General features: G+C 38.6%; 1 protein-coding gene across 10 annotated transcripts in view; it reads right to left on the reverse strand.

Moving 5' to 3' along the window:
- Nucleotides 1-21174, reverse strand: part of tmem67 (transmembrane protein 67) — a 115730-nt gene that overhangs the window by 25301 nt on the left and 69255 nt on the right. For 9 of the 10 annotated variants that reach the window (XM_069921909.1, XM_069921910.1, XM_069921906.1 and 6 more), the window contains 6 exons: nt 18125-18230; nt 16401-16457; nt 6332-6430; nt 4842-4940; nt 1912-1998; nt 1151-1250 (listed from right to left, as the gene is read on the reverse strand). In XM_069921909.1, the coding sequence (XP_069778010.1) occupies nt 1151-1250; nt 1912-1998; nt 4842-4940; nt 6332-6430; nt 16401-16457; nt 18125-18230 (548 nt within the window). The remainder of the gene's footprint in view (nt 1-1150; nt 1251-1911; nt 1999-4841; nt 4941-6331; nt 6431-16400; nt 16458-18124; nt 18231-21174) is intronic. The other variant, XM_069921903.1, reaches the window with a different exon arrangement.

Below are 21174 nucleotides of genomic sequence, written 5' to 3' on the forward strand. Positions count from 1 at the left end.
CAACCATGTCTGCCTGTCCCGCATCGGACTTGTCAGCCACAATCGAGCCTGCAGCTGACGTGGACTTTTACCCCCTCCATAAATCTTCGTCCGCGAAGCCAAGCCAAAGAAGAAGAAGAAGTACCTAAATATCTCTGTACTTTGCTCATCTAAGATAATTCTCCATTTAGATTCTTCTTACCAAAAAGCATAACCTCCCCATATTAAACTCCATTTGGCAATGTTTTGTCTGCTTGCTCAATCTTTAATCAGTTGCAGAGACCTAATATCTTCACATAACATGCTCTTCTACTTAGTTTCATGTTATCAGCAAATTTGGAGAGATTACACTACGCTCCCTCCACTAAGTCATAGAGAATATGACGTACAGAACGTTTCTCATTATCCGAAAACCACTTAAACAAAATTATCAATTATCTGAAAAAAAATTTCGGCAGCGACATGTCACAAGTTGAAAAAAAAAGTTTTCTTAAATGTATCTTATTTTGTAAGCAGAAATCACATATCTTTGGTAAGAATCAAAAGTTATTTCATGCTTGAAAAACCTTCCGTTGTTTGTTATTGTTGCGTTAACTGCTGATACAAGTATTCTGTTGATGCTACTGGGCTGCTTGAAACAATTTCTCAATTACCTTAAAAATCCAGTTAACTGAAAAACATCTACTCCAAGCATTTTGGATAATTGGAAATGTACTGTATTACATTAAATGTCCATATATGAAGAGTACTAAAGGCAGTTTTGGGAGATTGATGCCTTGAGAATGAACTGCTTGAAGCATGACATTAAATGCCTTATCCAGTACATCTGAAGTTCTAGGCCATTGCCATCAATAATTCCATATCTATTGGAGTAATTAATGAAGCACAAAATAACCCAAGAACTCAATTCGTGACCACCTGAAAATATGTGGACATTAGCTTTCTTTCCAGGCAAATGAAGTTTTTCCAACTCTAGCCAGCTGAAGGAAATACGTCAAAAGTTTCTTTAAACATACCCATGGTTATTAATCTGACCACTAACACATTGTTTTATATTTTTATATAGTTGTTTTAAATAATACTAACAGCCAAAATATTTCACAAACATTGGTCAAAAATTAAAATTAATTGAATACTTGAAGTCAACTATCAGGAAAATATAATGAATTACCTGCAATAGATTTGACAATCTTGCCTTTGGGTCTCTCCCAGTCAATAAAAAAGATGTCCACAGTTAACTGGTTCACTAGTATGTGTAACAACTGAAGAAACTGAGAAAAAAGGAATTCCCAGTGATAAGAAGAAAAATGTAATGTTAGAAATTACAGAAATTGAACAGAGAATTCAAGATATTGGGTGAGACTGCATTAAAATATTAAGCACAGAGCTCACTTGCTCCTTAATTCATCTACTATCCACCTACGTAAAGGATAAATTACAGTAGTTAACTAACCTTTCAATCAACATGCCTTTGGAATATGGGAGAGTCACTGTCGCCGTAAGAGATTAGGGCACTGGAGCTTCTTTAAAGATCTATCACTTGGAACATTTACAATAACGAATGACTATACACACAAAACGCAAGTATTTTGGAGGTAGAACATTTAAAGAGCACTTCTGTCTTCGAAGGCTATTAAATACTTGCATACACGGCAGGCAAAAATATACAACGCTTTTGGTGTATTTCTCAAAGAAGAGTTTGTATGTATCAAAAAATCTGAACAATTCTTTATGCTTGAGCAGACTACAAAACAATGGCTGCTGGAACAATGTTTAAAACTGATAACATAATTTCTTCTTTAAATTACATGAAGAATTAAATACTGAAAATATGTCCAATTTAAAAGACCATTCCTCCACATTCATTATTTTTATATTTTTCAAGAGTTTGAATACCTATTGTTATTATGAAGCAACTTTATAAACACAAACCTTCAATGCAAATGCACTGGCCACAGAACAAATAAAGTGGATCTCCTGAGTCGGTGTGGGCAGAAGAACAGAAAGAACCCGTTGACCCTGAAGAAACAAATCATCATAAAGAAAATGCCGTTAACAAAGATGGGAATCAGACTTGAATATTAGTGTTGGGGGTGATAAAGACTGGTCTGCTCGATGTCAGGACAGCATGACCAATACAATAAATGTAAAATATAGATTAGTGCAATACAGCTTTTTGCATCAGCTATATCTTGCCCCGCAGAAATTATATCAATTAAATTCTAATACATCGGATGTAGGTTTTAAATGTGGTGAAGAAACGGGAACCTTTTTACATTCCACCTGGTCATGCTCTAAAGTGGAACTTTTTGGGGGAAAATTTAAGAATTTATTTAGACCAGATTATTGGGAAACATTTGCCACAAAGTCCAGTATTGTTTCACTTAGGAAATATTGTGGATATAAGACCTAAAATGAGACTGACAAATACCAAGTTACCTAGAAGTAGGATTCCCTTCTGGATATAGTCAGATGGAATGCAGAAATGCCTAGTTGTGTTCCTCTGGAGAAAATTACTTATAATCTCAGGAAGAAGTATAACATGTTTTTGCAGAATGTAGGGTTGAATATTTAGGGTTACATATTCTGTTCCTGAGTTCTACATTCTGGTTCTTTTCCTTATCTGAGATCTAGGTAAGAAAAGTAATTAGCTCCTTTTTCTTGCTTTTCTGGTTCTTTCTCTCTTATCTATTTTCTCTTGCTTTTTTTTTCTATCTCAGTGTTTTGTTTGGGGGAGGAGGGAAGGGGCTGTTTGGAAATATGGACAACCTGCATCATTAATTTTTTTCATTTCAATTTATGTATTTGGGCAATGGTTAATTCTTGATACATGTTTGACCACAAAATTAAAATAAAGTATTTAAAAAAAAACAAAATGCAAAGTTCACCATAAAGCATCTGTACAGCAATTAACATTTTTAAAAGAATAAGAGCTTCACAAAAATTGATGTCCTAAATGTGAAAAGGATCTGGAAAGAAGTGGCAATGGGTATCACTGCAAATGCTTCTAGGGGCAGTGTCCCGGGCTCAAACATTTTTGGCTGCTTCATCAATGTCCTTGAAGTGGGGATGTCCACTGATGAATGCCAATGTTCAAGTCCATTTGGAATTCCTCACGAAAAGAAGCAGATTATGACTGCAAGCAGCCAGAATCAGACAACATTCAGACATGAGCTGATAAGTAGAAACCATAATTCATGCCACAAAGTTCCCTCTCAATAGTATCCTGGGAGGTCACTAATGACCAGAAAATCAACCTCATCTAGCCATAAAGGTACATTGACTTCAAAAACAGGTAAAGGTTACAGGTTCAATTATTGTCATGTAATTCTACATTTAGAATGTAACATTCATGAAATTCTTTAACTGTCTACCATAAGGAAGACAGAAAGTCACTACTTTGTCCAGCCCCTATCGCAGAAATGAGGTCACAGCGAGGAATGAACTCGAGACCTCTGGTTTACAAGTGCAGTGCTCTAACCACTGAGCTATCAGAGCCTCCATCTGGACAGCACGCGACTCTATTCCTTGCATTCCAAAGTCTTCTCATCATTTGTAAAGCACACATTAGGGCGCATGATGAGATATTCTTTACCTACCTGAATGAAATCAGAGTCAACTATTCTCAAAACGCATCCAGGGAAAACAGCTCTTGGTAATTGGTACTTCATCAATCAACCTTAAACATACTATTCCTCCATTGCAGCAGCATACTGTGTGCTACCTACAAAATTACTTGAGGTTATCCACCCTTGCTACTCCAACACTATCTACCAAACTTTCAACCTCTACCACCAAGAAGGACAAGAGCAGCAAGCAGGTGGAAACACCACAACCTGCAGTTTTCTTCTATGCCATGTACCTTTCAGGTTTGGAAATATATTTTTGGTTTTTCATCATTACTAGGTTTAAATCCTGGAACTCCCTGTCCAACTACATGCTGGAGTATTTTACATGAGAAGGACAGCAGCAGTTCAAAATGGTAACTCCTTACCACCTTCTCAGAAGTAATTAAGGAATGATGAATAAATGCTGGCCTTATTGGCAGTGCGCGGACTCCAAAAACAAATACAGAAAAACTCCTGGTATCTGGAATTCAACCAACCAGCAGCCTCAAGCAACCAGAAAAAAATATTGAGTAAAATAAATAAACAAAGAAAAAAGTAAAATAGCTAAGAATAAATAAAAGTTTAAAATAGTAAAAGTAAATGTTCTCTGAAGTAACACACAAACCTTTGGGTGAAGAAGGGAGCAAATATTCAGCCAGCAGAGTGTTTTGTCATGCTTTGCTCATAGCAGCTGTTGAAATAAAGTTTTGATTGAATAAAATGGTGTCACCGAGGATGGCTGATGCCACTCGCCATTGGGGTGACTCTCTTAAATGTCTCCTTATCCTTGCTTAGTAAGAGTAATCCTGGTCAGAGGCTTTATCTGTAAACTTGGGGGAGAGGGGATTAATTATCTTTCATGCTATTGTTCACCATTAGGGCGGCTCAGTGGAGGGGGAGTAACCTTTAGCTGCATCAACAATTAAAGAATGTGACTGAAAAAAAGTAAAGGACTTTATGGTTTATATATTCATGCAAGTGAAGTGTATTCAGTGTAAGTACAGTGTAGTATTTTTGTCTTTTGTCTTTTAAACTGTTTATTCTTAATGCAGATATAGTAGGCAGTTCGGCATTGTAAGAGTAAGTCTCAAGCAACTGGAAAATACACTTCTGGGGCAGCCCAATAGGTGCAGGATACTAGGGGTTTTACACTATCTAAAAAATAAATGTACTATATGAAATACTTCGGAAATGTCAATAAATTCATGTCAATAATCATAAATTGATGTAATCTTATGAAATAGTGGGTAATACCTTGAAGAATATAAGCCAGTAAAGGCCTGTTCCAAATGTCACAATAAAGAAGGTGTTTGCCAGGTCTCCAGCATAGATTAGCAAGAACTTCAAGACAGTCTAAATTTAGAGAAAGATCATAGAGAACTGAAGAATAGTCATACAACATTTCAATGGATTTTGGAATAATACTTTGGACAATTATATTATTCTGTATATATATCTATACCATGGTAAAACATTCAAATTCAGTGCTGCAACTCAGGTGCCTTTTTAAAATAAAGATCCATATCTGATGCAAATTTGAGTTGCCACATTGTTAATGTGGTGTGCTTCAAAGGAATTGCCACTAAACACTTCTTAATAAAAATTAGACTCAAAAAGCTGCAAGATAACTTTTCAGTTTAAAAGGAGTAAAATTTATCTCAGCCAAAATAGGTGTACAAACACTACCAATGGATATCATTTCACTATTCGATTACTCATTCACAAACCCTTGTATTATATTCCAAAACTGATGTGTATCAAAAATAGAATTATGCCTATTTGTGGACTTTGCCTGCAGAAAATAACTGCCAACTGTTCATTGTTAAAGGCACTCATGATAACAACCACTGGAGGGCAATACCAAATATAAAATGCCTGCCAACGAGTAGCCATTTTGTTTTAAGAATAGGACATAAAGAAGAAAATGTGTACAGGTGCTTCCTGACCTATGACCATGATTGGGACCGATGAGCTGGTCGTGACGCGGATTGGTCGTAACTTGGGGACCTCGGGCTGCTGCCTGGAGGGGGAGCCACTGTATATAGTACGTTAAATACAAAATATGTACTTGTACAGTAGTTTTAATAAAGATTTTTTAAAATGGTTGTATGTGTAGATGAACATAACTCGCGTAGGTCGGAAGCCTAGGACTACCTGTACTTACAAACCAGAGGCTGCCTGTTTGCCTTGTTTGTTCCATTAGTTTTTAATGGATCATGAGAGTTCCTCTCAAATTCAAAACGCATAGACTAGGGAAACAAATAGCAGCTAAGTTTCCAGATGTTCAACCACAAACGCCTATAGAGTGTACCATAGCTGATGTGTTCAAAAATAGGATTGTGCTTATTTCTCGTAATCTTCTGCAGTCATACAGACAGATCAAAAATCTTATAACCATATAATTTGGGAAAATATGTTATGCTGATTAGGGATCTCACAGAGAGACAGAACTAATGAATCAATTCACTTTGCCTTTGGGGCAAACACAAGCACGTGATTGGACTTGAATGCCGTCCCTCTTATCAGGGATACTTCATACAAAAAGAAAGCATAAGCAGGTTAGAAAACACTTAAAACAATATAACGAAAATAATTTCAATTTCATATTGGATTATTTTCTAGCCTTGAGCTTCCACAGAAGTTTAGTCTACAAATCTGTCAGGTTCAGTACACCTATCATGACAAATTGTGCTGTGCTGCAATTGCCGGATTAAAACAAAATTGCCTCTTAACTTCATACATACTGGAACGTCAATCATTGGAGATCCAATTCGTCTTTTCCAACTGGCTGTCTTTAGCATTGAACATATAGCTGATAAGCCTGACAGGAAACCCAGTGCAATCTAAGACAAAAGAAAACTGCTAAATATGCATGTTAAATGATTTGAATATTTACATTTTTTTCTGCTTTTCATTCTCCCATTACTCTCTTCTCATCTAATTGATTTTGGGAGTCGATGAATTCAACAGGTGCACACTGGACTTTGAATTTATAGTCATGGAATCCTTGGAAAATACAGCATGGAAGCAGATCCACTGAGTCCATGCTGACCACAAACCACACAATTAATCTAATCATACATAAATCCCATTTTACATTGTGCCCACCTTTTCATTAACTCCCTCCAGATATTTTAACTATTCTATATAGAAGGGAAATTTTGCAATGGCCAATTAAGAAGGAAATGAGAGCAGCCAAAGGAAGAATGTGCATACTCCACACCAGCAGCATACATGGCCAGATTTGAATACAAATCCCTGGCACTGTGAGGCAGTGGCTCCACCAGCTGCGCTACTATGCTGCTCCACGTTATTTAAGTTAATATTACATTCGCTTTCTCATATTTTCACATGTAAATCCCTTTCCATTAAGTTTTAACTCCCTGCCAATCATCGTCGAGGTCATAGTAAAACACAAGTCTGCAGACACAGTGACTGAAGTAAAAACACAATTTTTGAGAAACTAAGTAGGTCAAACGGTATACTTGATATAGCAAAGATAAAGATATATAACTAAAGTTTTGAGCTTGAGGCCTTCATCAAGATATGAGCAAAATTTAGGCAGGTACACAAACAAAATGGTGGGGTTGGGGTGCAGGGGGAGGTTTTTTTCAGCATTGCGTTTTATAGTCAGGATAACATTTACAAGAAGTTAAAATAAACACAAGAGAGTTCAGAACTATTATTTACAAGTCTTGCCACTACCAATTTCAACCCTTGATAAAACTAATTTCTGTAAGACTACCAAGTAGTACAATGAAATAATCAGTCCCTATAAATCCAAATTCTATTTTATAAAGAAAGTATTGAAAATTGGGGCCTAAACTAATAATCATATTGTTCCAGGAAAATCTAGCATGCCTGTATTTTTAAAATTTAAAAGTACTACACATGGCACATTTGTAATGTGCTTTCTCAATGAGAAACTTTCGTTGGGTATTATGCCTGTTATTATGTGTGTATTATAAAGAACTACATTTCCCAGTAGTCAATGTGTGCAGTTGGCACAGAAACAAAACGTAGAATACAACAGAAGTCGAGTGCATTGTTGGTTCAAGCAGCTAGAAAAAATATAGTTGTTTAAGCGTTAAAACTACCGAAGGTTGTTCTTCTCCAAGGGACAAACTTAACATGGTGTCAGAGTGTGTTAAAAAAAAGACAATAATTCCTGTCATGGATAAGTTAAGTCATCACACTCCAATGCAGTTTACTGGCAATCTAACCGATAATTGGAAACACTTCATACAGCAATTCAACATTTACTTAGAGGCTGGTGGAGTGGGAGAGACTGATGAAAAATGGAAAGCATCTATATTTCTACACACGATGGGTGAAGAGACAGCTTTCATGCTAGACACTCTGATGACAAAATTTTAGGATTTGTTCCAAGTAAAAATGTCATATTTGAGAGATTCAAGTTTTTCTCCTGTGACCAGAAACAAGGTATGAGCTTTGACCAATGCTTAACCAAGTTTCACACACTGAGTAAGTCCTGTGAATTTGAAATTTTTTTAAAAACTCACTCATTAGAGACAGAATAGTTAGCAGAATCCCAGATTATGAACTTAGAGAAAGACTGCTGCGTGTAAAAAGATTTGACAGTGGAAAAGGCTGTGAATATGTGTAGGGCAACAGAGAATGTGGTGAAAACTGAGAAGCAGAGCACAATGTTCAAATGCAGCAGGTGTGGAGGTGGACATATTTCAAAGATGTATTCTGCCTTTGGAAAGTCCTGCAATAAATGTGGGAAGAAGGATCATTTTGCCAAGTGCTGCAAAGCAGGGGCTGCCAAGAGAAAAGGTGCACCCAGGGGACCAAGAAATGGAGGAATCCTTCATGGATTCACTACAGACTGCTGCTACTGACAGAAAATGGAATGGATCATTCCAGTGACTGTGAATGGGATAGTAATTCCATTTAAGATGGACACTGGAGACCAGGTTATCTATGGACGATTACAAGACTCTCATTGTAAAGAGCAAGATTTATCCTACCACCTTAGGTCTCTTTTAACTATTTTTCCTCACCTTAAACAAATGCCCTCTAGTTTTAGACACTCCTACATTGGGAAAAAAGACTGCAGTCAATCACTTTATCCATGTTCCTCATGATTTAATAAGCCTTAATAACGTCTCTTCTTAACCTCTTACTGAAGCCTATCTAACGTCTCCCTATAACTCAAACCTTCAATTCCTGGCAATATCCTGGCTAATCTCCTCTGCACCTCTTCCAACTTACTGATATTGGTGGCAAAATTCAATTTATCAAACATTCTTTTTTTTTAGATACTTACAAGTCAGACATTTTGTTCATTTCAAGCTCTGTTTTTCCACAAATTTCTGAAACAAACATTCTGGATTTGTTTTTTGATTTACAGCTCTCCCATAGAGGCTCAATTTCAATTATCTACAATAATTTGTTGGACTTAAGAATAGTTTCACTTGTTAAGTTCAGGAATGATTGGAAGCTTGATTTTAATTTGTTACTCTCCAATGAGGAATAGGATACTATTCTTAATTTGATTAATGAGACCGCCTTCTGTGCATGACATTGTTTATTGCAATTCAAGGTGGTGTACAGAGTAAATTTATCTATCGTTAAATTATTGCATATTTATTACAACATTGATCCTTTATGTGATGTAAAATATTTGAGGCTTCATTGATTCACATGTTTTGGACTTACCCTAGTTTCGAAGAATTCTGGAAAAATATTTTTCATACTTTATCGGTGATTTTTAAGTTCAAAGTAGAACTCTGCCCATTAATTGCTCTATTTGGTTTTTCTCATTAAGAAAATCTTTATTGACATTAGCTCAAAGGCAAATTTTATCTTTTACCTCTTTAGTAGCCAAACAGGTAATTTTCTTGAAATGGAAAGACACCACACCACCAACTCATACTCAATGGTTACAAGATATTATGTCCTACCTAAGTCTGGAAAAAAAATCAGATACTCAATTAAAATGCAAAGTCTAATTTCTTTAAAACATGGGGTCCATTCATGGATTATTTTCATAATCTAAAGAACTAAGGTGTTGGGATGCTCCAGCGATGTGCTGTCCGGCCTCTGGTTGTCGTCACTTGATTCCTATGTATATTTTTCTTATTTCAGTTAGTGGTTAGGTTAAGGGGGGGAAGGAGTTATTTTCTTTTTTTTTCCTTAAAAAAAATTTCAAAGATAGAGAATTGTAAACATTGATTTTAATATAAAATTTGAATATCTATTTTTTGATGAAGAAAAATGGTTATGATTTACAATGATGGATGTTATGTTAAATGGAAAGATTTATTTCATTTAAGTAATGGTTGACATAATTTACTGATCTGCACCTTTTGTATCCACTTCATTTTAACCATATTTTAAACAGAAAGAAGACAACTTGCTGATATCCTTCTCAGAAAAGCAACCAGAACTGTACATATTACTTCAAATGTTGTCTCATAAGCTGTGTCATGAGGTCCCAACTTTTGTCCTCAATACCCCACCCAATAAAGAGAAGTGTGCTGACACATTCTTCACCACTCTGTCCACCTACATTATCACTTTCATGAAATTATGCATCTGCATCCCGAGATCACTCTGTTCTGCAACACTCTCCAGGCCTCTACCATTTACTGTTCGTCCTACCTTGGTTTGACAAAGTGTAACATCTCGTACTTGTCTGAGTTAAATGCTCTTTCCCATTCCTTGGCCCACTTTCCCTACTGATCTAGATCCTATTATAAATGTCGATATTCTTCCTTACTGTCCACTACATCACCAATTTTGGTGTCATCTGCATATTTACTAATCATATCAAATACAATCTTAATCCGTAAGATCATAAGACATTAGGCCATTCAGTCAATTGAGTCTGCTTCACCCATTCAAATCATAGCTGATCTATTTTCCATTCAATCCCACTCTGTTGACTTTTCCTCATAACATTGATATTCTTACTTATCAAGAACCTATCACAGTCTGCTTTAAATATACCCATTGATTTGGCCTCCGCAACTGTACATGACAATGAATTCCACAGATATGCAATCCTCTTGACTGAAGAAACCTCTCATCTCTGTTTTAATGAATGCCCTTTTATTCTGAGGCTGGGCTCTATGATACTAGATTCTCGTACTGCTGGAAACACCTTCTCCATGACCACTCTATCTAGCCCTTTCAATATTCAGAGATTTGAAGAGATTCTCACTGATCCATCTAAATGCCAGTGAATACAGGCCCAGCACCATCAAATACTCCTTATATATTAATACGAGATCATTAACATAAACCTCCTGTGAATCTTCTCTAAAGATAGCATATCCTTCTGAAGATACAGAGCCCAAATACTCCAATTGTGCTCTGACCAATGCTTTGTAAAGTCTCAGCATTACATCTTTTCCTTTATATTTCTAGTCCTCTTGAAACAAAAACTACCGTGTGTTTAACTTCCCTACTACTAACTCTAGCTGCAGGGAAACCTGCACTAGGACATAAACTCCTTTGGACTTCCGCTTTTTGAATTCTTTCCCCATTTTGAAAATGGTCCCCTTTTTAAATTCCTTTTACTAAAGTGCATGATCGTACACTTCCGCACACTATATTCCATCTGCCACTTCTTTGCCCATTTTCCAAACCTATCCAAGTCCCTTTAAAGACTCCCTGCTACCTCAACACTAACTGCCCCTCAATGTATCTTTGTATCATCTGGAAACTAGGCCACAAAGCCATCAATTACTTAATCTAAATCATTTCCATAGAGCATGAAAAGTAGTGGACCCATCATTAATCTCTGCGGAACACTACTGGTTAGCAGCAGACAGCCAGAAAAGCACCCCCACCACCCCTTTCCACTATTTGGGTTCTAACATTTCACGTTATTACCTTTTCTATAAGACCATGGACTCCTATCTAGCAGTTTTATGTGCAACAACTTGTTAAAGGGCTTCTGGAAATCCAAGTTAACAACATCTACTGATTCTCCTTTGCCTATCCTGCTCTTTATTTCTTTAAATAACTCCAACAGATTTGTCAGGAAAGATTTTCCCTGAAGGAAACCATACAGACTTCAGCCGATTTTATTTTGTGCTTTCAACGACTCTGAATATGGACTCTCTAATTTAGACTTTAACATCTTGCCAACCAAGATGTTAGAGTCTAACTGGTTTGTCTTTTGCTTCTCTCCTTTCTTAAGGAGTGAGGTGACAAATGCAATTTTTTTGTCCTCTTGAACCATTTTTGATTCCTGAAAGATCACTACTAATGCGCTCACCATCTCTTCAGCTACCTCTTTCAGAACCCAGGTTGTGGTAGATATCAAACAATAGTGGACCCTGTGTTATTATGGATGTCTTATAAAGAACTACATTTGCTAGTAGGGTTGGCGTGGTTTGCACGAGAACAAAATGGAGACTACGACAGAAGTAGAGTACGTTGTAGTTCAAGCAGCTCAAAAAATAAAGTTTAAGCATTAAAACCCAACAAGGAAAAATTATAGCAATGTATCAGAAGTGTATGAGTAAGTAAGAAAAGACAATAGTTCCTGTCATGTATAAGTAAAGTCCTCCCACATCAAAGCAGTTTACCGGCAATGCACCAGATAATTGGAAATGCTTCAAACAACGATTCAACATTAATTTAGAGGCTGATGGAGTGGGAGATACCGATGAAAAACAGAAAACGTCTATATTTCTACACATGATGGGTTAAGATGGCTTGGATATCTATAACAGTTTTCAAATTGATGAGACAGTTTCACGTTGGACTCTCTGATTAAAAAAGAGTATTTTTACAAGTAAAAACATCATGTTTGAGAGATTCAAGTTTTTCTCCTGTGACCAGAAACAAGGTATGAGCTTCAACCAATACTTAACCAAGCTTCGCACACTGTGCAAGTCCTGTGAATTTAGAGATTTGAAAACTCACTCATTAGAAACAGAATAGTTTGCGGAATCCCAGATAATGGGTTTAGAGAACGATTGTTGAGTGAAAATGATTTGACAGTAGAAAAGGCTGTGAATTTGTAGGCAGCAGAGACAATAAGAACACAAGCTAAGGAGTAATGCAGGAGAGACAAAACAGTGCATGTGGTGAAAACAGAGAAGCAGAGCACCAGGCGTTTCCCAAAGCAACAGCAAAGCAAAGAGGTAGGCTCAAACAGTAAATGCAGCAGGTGCTGAGGTGGACATATTTCAAAGATATGTCCTGCCTGTGGAAAGTCTTGCAATAAATGTGGGCAGAAGAATTATTTTGCAAAGTGCTGCAAAGCAGGGGCTGCCAAGAGAAAGATGCACACAGGGGATGAAGAAATGAGGAATACTTCATGGATTCACTACAGACTACTGCTGCTGGTAAAAACATTCTAGTGACTGAATGAGATAGTAATTCCATTTAAGATGGACACTGGAGCCAGGGTGAATCTGTTATCTATGGACGATTACAAGAATCTCACCGTAAAGAGTAAGATTTAGCCAGTGAAATTAAAAGTGACAAACTACATTGGAGAGAGGATCCCAGTGAAAGGGGGCTGTATAGTAATCTTCAAACACAAAGGGTGACATCCAAAGTCACAGCTACTGATTGTAGAAAACAGCCAACATTCGGTCTGAGTGCATGTGAAGAGCTCAACCTGGTGAAAAGAGTTTTCATAGTGGCTTCACAGACGAAAGACGAGCACACAACACTCATGTAAGAGTACGCATACATCTTTCATGGGCTTGGATGTTTACCTGTTGTATACAAGATCCACTTAGATGAAACAATGGCTCCTGTTGCCATACATGCAGGAAAGTTTACTTAGAGACAAACTTAAACAAGAACCAGCACATATGAGCAGATGAAAGTCATACAGAAAATTGAAGAATCTACAGATTGGGACAGCTCACTGGTCATCGTGCAAAAGAAACATGGAGCATTGTATATATGTCCGGACCCAAGAAATCTCAATAAAGCCATCAAGAGAGAGCAAATAATGTCTCCGGTTAGAATGCCAAGTGGTTTATCAAGCTCAATGCATCATCATGGCTTTGGCAGATGAATCTCGATGAGGCAAGTTCAAGACCATGCACTTTCAAAACCCTGCAAGGAAGATGCCACTTTCTTTGGCTACTATAGAGATCTTGTCTGCTCCAGAAATCTACCATAAAACCATCCACATGATCTTTGAAACTATACCTGGAGTTGAGACCATGAAGGATGTTATCGTTGTATGGGAGGCAATCAAGAACGAACATGTACATGACTAAGGTAAGTGCTTGACATGAAAGAGAATGTCAATTTGAAATTAAATAAAGAGAAATGTGAGTATGGCATGAAGACACTGTTCTTCATAGGAGATGTCATACCTGAACAGGGAGTGAAGCCTGATCCAAGAAAGACATCAGCCATTGAGAATTTTGTGAGGCTCCAAAACAAAGAGGAGGTGAGACATTTCTTGGGGACGGTAACTTACCTGGCTAAGTTCATCACTTGTCTGTTGACTGTGTCCGCACCACCTAGGTCACTCTTTGAGCAGAAAAATGAGTGGATCTGGTCGCATGAGTAAGAAGAGTGCTTCTAGGTACTAAAAAAAAGTCCTAATAGAAGAGGCTGTACTAAAATTTTATGATCCAGATAGGTACACCAGAATCCCAGCTGCTATATCCCGTCATGGCCTTAGAGTGGTACTATTGCAGTAGCACGAGGACACATGAAACTTGTGGCTTCTGCATCAAGGGCTTTAACAAGTGCAGAAGCCAACTATGCACAGATAGAGAAAGAGCTTTTTGCCAGCACTTATGCATGTGAAAGGATCCATCAATACATTTATGGAAAAGCTCTTGAAGTGGAGACCACTGGTCTCAATTATGTCCAAACCACTGAATGACTGTCCCTGAGGGTACAGTGCATGTTGATAAGGCTGTAGAAATACAAAGTGAAAATTATCTACACAGCAGGAAAATACCTGTTTGCAGTTGACAAGAATGAAAAATGAGACCAAGTGGTTGATGCAGAGATACAGGCCTATGTTGACTATCACCTCATTTTCAGTATCCCAGGGAAGAGCAGAGCAGATCAGGAAAGCAGCAGAGACAGATGAAACAATGAAAGTGCTCAAAGATACAATACAGAAAGGATGGCCAGCAGCTAGGAATGAATGTCCAATGGGTATTCGAGATTATTGGGAATGCAGAGATGAACTGTCAGTTGTGAAAGATATGGTCTTCAAAGAGAACAGGTTTGTGATTCCAGTGTTCCTACACAAGGAAATGCTCCAGAAGATATATGAAGAACATTTTGGTGAGGAAAAATTCAAACGTAGAGCTTGAGAGGTGATGTACTGTCCAAGAATGAACCAAGACATAAACCAGACCACTGCTTCATGCAAAATATGCCTTACCTATAGACCAAAGCAGCAAGCAGAACTGCTTACACCACACCCTGTACCAGACAGGCCGTAATTCAAAGTTGGAGTAGATTTGTTTGACTGTAATTGGAAGAGTCATAGAGCAGAAACAGAGCAACACTGCAGTCAACATCCAACAAAGCAGTTAGTGTGCTTGTGAGACATGGAGTTCCTTGTGAAATTGTATCAGACAATATCCACAATTTTTGAGCAGTGAATTTGAGTCTTTTGCCAATACTTGGAGGTTTCAACATACAACTTCAAGCCCACATCATTCAAAGTCTAATGGCCTAGCAGGGAGTTCGGTCAAGGTGGTGAAGAGCCTCATGAAGAAAACGCATGGTGAATAAGAGGATTTCCACAAAAGTCTAATGATTCACAGAAGTGTGCATCAACAGAATGGCCTTTCCTTGCCCAAATCCTGATGGGTCAATGCATATGTACCAACCTTCCAATGTGCGAAAATCTGTTGACATCTAAAGGAGCACACAAGGTCAAACAGGCTAAAGTGGAAGAGAAAGTAAAACAGAATCTTATCATAAGATTGTGAAAAACCTACCAGTCCTGAAGCCTGGAGTTCAAGTGTGATTCTGAGATCACAATGCTGGCACATGGTCCATGCAGGGATATGTGTAAGAGGAAATAGATCCAGATTCCTGCTAGATCCAGACAGAAGGAGAGACACTTCTGAGAAGAACTGTGTGTATCTACGACCACAAGCTCCAACCCATAGTCATGACTTGTCACCTGTTAGTACACAAAAGGGGCCAGCATATGTAGAAAAGGAACATGTTGTTCAGAATTCACAGAAAGACACAAATATTAATGCAGCAAATGAAAGCTGTGGAAGCAAAATAAGCAGGCCAAAAAGGACTATTAAACCACCTCAGAGACTGATTTAAAGCTGCTGAGTGGAAGGAAACTGGTTATGGAATGTAGATACCCTTGTTATGTAGACAAAGTATGTTTGTGTTTTCCTTTTTTTTTAAAAAAAGGGAAAGATGTACACATATAATAAAGAATAACATTTCCTGGCAGTTGGCACGTGAACAAAAAGTAGATTATGATAGAAGTTGATCGCATTGTTGGCTGAAGCAGTTTGAAAAAAATAAACTTGTTTAAGAGTTAAAACCACAAAATTTTTTAGTCTTCAAGGAACAAACTTAAAAATGCCAATGAAAAAATATGTCAAAAATGATTGATCAGTCAATATTAATATCCATACATATACTATATTTGTCAATCTGTAGGTCAGGTGCAAAAATGTTCACATGAGATTTAACAGACCATGTTGAAAGGCATATGACGTTTTAAGTCAGCATTGCTTTCCATGAATGCCAAAGAATTCTGATTACGTGATTCAATTTCCAGTGGAGACAAACAATAGTTAGCCATGAAAGATCATTTTAGTTTGAACAACAAAGTAATCCTCACAAACAAAAAATTACCTTCGTATTTTGAAATGCTGTAACCAAGTCCATTTGATATTCAATGGAAAATGATACCTGTTGGATACAGAAAACTATCAAATAAAACAATTATGGTTTGATTTAATCAGATTGCAGTGCTAATGCAACATCTGATTGAAAATTATCATGTTTGGAGACTCTAAAACAGGGGTGGCCAAATGCAGCTCATGAGCTATGTGGCTTGTGATTGAAAATATTTGGTATGTATACCATTTATACGCGTGTAATAGTCGATACCACTATGAAAAAGTTGACCCCCCCCCCCCCTATTTTTGGCCTCAGCTGCCTGCCCATCCATGCCCGATTCCTGTCTCTTGCCCAGGCCCCAGCTGCTTGCCGTCCAGAGCTCCCAACATCTTGACTGCAGACTTTCAAGCCACTTGCTCACCTGAGTTCCCAATGCCTTGACTATGGAATCTTGCCTAGGTTTGGTTGCCCACCCATCTGATCTCCCGACGCCCCAAATGTAAACTTACCACGCAGTTCCAGCTGCCTGCCACCTATCCAAGTTCGCAACACCTTGACATGGACTTATCACCCAGCGCTGGCTACACTTATCACCCAGCGCTGGCTACACTTATCACCCAGCGCTGGCTACACTTATCACCCAGCGCTGGCTACACTTATCACCCAGCGCTGGCTACACTTATCACCCAGCGCTGGCTACACTTATCACCCAGCGCTGGCTACCCACCCACCCAAGCTCTTGACATGCCGAATGCGAACTTACCACCGGTCCCAGTTACTCGCTTGCCTATCAGAACTCTGATGTCTCAAATTACGTAGTAAATAGTTAACCCCTAAATTTTACCCTAAAAATTGGTCCACAAAATTTGATTATTACACGAATAAATACAGTGTGTGTACAGAGGCTCTGATAGCTCAGTGGTTAGAGCACTGGCCTTGTAAACCAGGGGTCACGAGTTTGTTCCTCAATGGGGCATCATTTCTGTGAGAGGCCAAGGACAAAGTGGAGACTCGGTCTTCATTCCAGTAGACCAAGTTAAAGAATTTCATGGATGCTACATATGTGACAATGATGGAAGCTGTAACCTTTAACCTTTTATTGATTATTGAAACTCCAATTAGCAATTTAAAAACTGCATACATGATAACTATTATTATGCACGTGTATTTCTTAATATAGATTTTTTTGTAGCTCAATGTGCATATAAGAGTAAAAACGTATACGTAATATTTTTTCATGTCTTTTGGTCTCAAATATCTGCAGTTTATCGTATGTGGCTCTTAGGTTTAGCAAGTTTGGCAAACCCTACTCTAAAACATCAGCAACTGGCTCCATTTTGTTTCAAGAAGAGTACGAATGGAGCCTGCATATGAACTGTGGGTGGATGTACAGCAGGAGCCAGGATCAGGGTTTGGAACTCCAGGATTAGTAACAGGGGTAGATTTGGAGATGTAGCCAGGATCTGGAGTTCTTGTATATTTCTCATTCCCTTTAAACTCACTGAAAACATTGAAAACTACATACCACATGCAATATGTCAGTTCATTATTACCAACTTTAATATCATCTATAAATTTCAAGAGTTTCTTCCTGTTCAAATTTGGAAGGTCAAGCCATTTTTTGGCTCTTGTGCATCATGAGCATATGCAATGAACTGTACAACAGTCATTTAGAGTTTAACATGATAATGTGGCCCATTGTGATTATTTTTTTTCAAAAGTGGAACAATACTTACTGAAATAGTTTGTTGATCTGGATTTTGGATCTTAATATCTGTGTAAGAGATGGTCATCATTGGAGGAAAGATCTTTCCTTGCAGATTGTTGGACACAAGATTTACACTGTAAAATCAATGAGAAAACATCTAACCCTATTCTGTCAGTATGGACATAACTTGGAACTCAAATGTTCAAGCTTTAGTAGTCATGAAATAGTCTTTGTAGAACCAAAGAAAATTATGTTAGCATTTTTGCTTTTCTTGGTCTTTAAGGTATATTTTGTTGGCACCAGAGTTACTGTCTGAACAAATCTAGTTGGGGGCCATTATAGTAACCACAGGGTGGCACAAACTGTCTTTGAAGAACTCAATCTATGATGTAAATGCTTCATAAATAAGAGTTTACCATCACTGTACTGACAATAACCACACCAGCAGTGCGAGTATAAGACAGCTTTAATAAACTAATATGTACACTAAGAGGTCTTGTCTCTCTGCAAGACGAACCTGGAAGGCTGGACTGTAGCTCTGGACTGCTTTATATACAGGGTCACCGGGATGACCCCTGGTGACCTTGTGGTGTAATTACATATCACCACAATCTCCAACCCCGTTCCATTTAAAAACATGCTGCTGTCTCTCTTTCACACACACGCACCCCCACACTGCAGAAAATAAAGTCTATGTGCAAGCCATGTCTTTCTCTCTCCATCTCTTTTACACAAACTGCACTATGCGCATCATTAGAACATAATTTGAAATAGACTATGTTCTCCACTCTTACCGAATAAATTCAGACAGACCCAAAAATCCATATCATATGCTTCATATGACAGGATAGTGTCAATTGCCCAAACCCTGTTTTATTATCATTGCTCTTCCTCACTAACATACACATAGGTAGAAAAACATTAAAATCATGAGTAAACATTGAATTGAGAAAAGAATGCTCAAAACCGAAAACATGTCAAGAGCAATAAATTTATCTATCTATTTTGTACAATCCATTTCAGATTTGCTGCAGAACATAATTAATTAGATGAAAAATGTTGCTGTATAAGCACGTACAATAATTTTTAAACTTTGGAACATTGCCCAACAAGGACATATATATTCATTGTCTACAAAATAATCACGAATGTCTCGCCCTCTATTATTCATTCAATGCTGCAGTCAGCATTGCACAAAAACATCCCACAGATAACTTGGTGGCATCTCAAATCACCAGTTTAACTTTAAAACACTTGAATCAACACCACGTGAAACATTTGAATCTACACAACACAAAACTCCACTTAATGCTTCAGTCCTTTGTGCAGAGAATTATTGCAAATAACAGCCCTTACTTTTTTAACTTAACTATTGACAGTTTTTGGGAAGACTTTAGCAACAAGTAATGCAATGTCCACTATCAATAAGATAATACAAAGGACACTGAGTGTGTATGTCGCCCCAGACTGGATACCCATTATCACGTGAGGCAGGAATGTTTGTTGCAACCTCCACTTCCAAACGGATGAAGGTTACTGCTTTCTCTATCACATTTTCCCCCCCTAGAGCAGATTGCCTGACAACCTTGAAATCCTCATGCATGTGCTAACACTGCAATTGTTACCCTTTTCTGTGCTTACGCATGGCAACGAGGGTGTGTACTGGCAGCTCAAAGAGGAAGAAAGATATAATACAGCTTAAGGGAAAAAATGTCAGCTAGCATGAGAGGCAGCCTTGTCAGAAATATGTAATTGCTCACTTGGAAGAATTTATATTTTCTAGCAGATTGTCTTGTGTTTTTCTTGATTTTTCTGTTTCTCTAATTTGCATGTGACAACCTTCAGTGTTGCTCTTCCACATAAACTGCTGGTGGGTGGGGGTCACAATAACTCATTTGGAGGACAGGGCCTGTGAATGCCTAGTCCCCACCCAGGAACCACATGTCGTTCACATGTTCCAGAGCATTCTTAACCAATTAACATGGAACATAGGACATAGAGCAGCACACCACAGGAACTTTGGCTCTTGTGTCATTGTTGAACATGGGCGTGGGCAGGATGGTGTCTGACAGTGTGGGGGTGTAGGTGCAGGGAGCGGAGCCCCGTAGAAAGGTGGTGAAAGGGTGATGGCTTCAGGCAGCTCCTGGATGGGCCAAGAGTCCTCCGGATGGGGGTGCTGGTGTCAGGTCCCAGGTCGAAACGGTGTCCTCACATCCATTGGGGTACCTGACTTGGGGATAATTTGGGTTTGTGTGGAGGAGGTGCACCTGCTCGACCAGGGGGTCAGATTTGTGGGTCCTCGCGTGTTTACGGAGGAGTGCCAGTCCCAGAGACATCAGCAATGCCGGCAGGGCATCAGATGCCCATCTCCAATTTACTAAGAAAGGAGAAAACGCTTTTGTGAGAGGTCTGATTGGTAGCGGTACATAAGAGCGACCATATGGCATGGAGCTCTTTGGGAAGGGCCTCTTACCAATAGTTGGTGGACCATCCTTTTGACCTGAGGACCAAAAGGACTGCCTTCCAGATCACCCTGTTCTCACGTTCAACCTGCCCATTGCCCCTGGAGTTGTAGCTAGTCGTGTGCCTTGCACTGCCAGGTACTGGTGCAGACCCTCACTTATGAAGATGGTCCACGGTCACTGTGGATAAATGCTGGATATCCAAACATGATGAAGATCTGCACCAGTGGCTTGATAACGGAGGTGGTGGAAGTGTCAGGGCAAGGGATGGCTAAAGGAAAATGGAAGTATTCATCTATGACCAAGAGGAAATAGACGGTCTTGTTCGTAGAAGGCAGTGGCCCCTTAAAGCTGATGTTGAGTCGCTTGAAGAGCCGAGTGGCCTTCACTACATGGGCATGTGGTGGGCGGAAGAAGTGCGGTTTGCACTCTGCACAGACCCTGGAGGACTGAGACATGGTTTGGACTTCTTGGACGGTGAAGAGGAGGTTCTGGGACTTAATGAATGGTATAGACTGTGATGCTCAGGTGGCAAAGGGCATCGAGCTGAGCTGTGCCTGAAGTTGTTCAGACTGCACACTGGCGCAGGTCCTGGACAGGGCATTGCGGGGGTGGG

Source organism: Narcine bancroftii, chromosome 2 (genome assembly GCF_036971445.1).
Source record: "Narcine bancroftii isolate sNarBan1 chromosome 2, sNarBan1.hap1, whole genome shotgun sequence".
NCBI lineage: Eukaryota > Metazoa > Chordata > Chondrichthyes > Torpediniformes > Narcinidae > Narcine > Narcine bancroftii.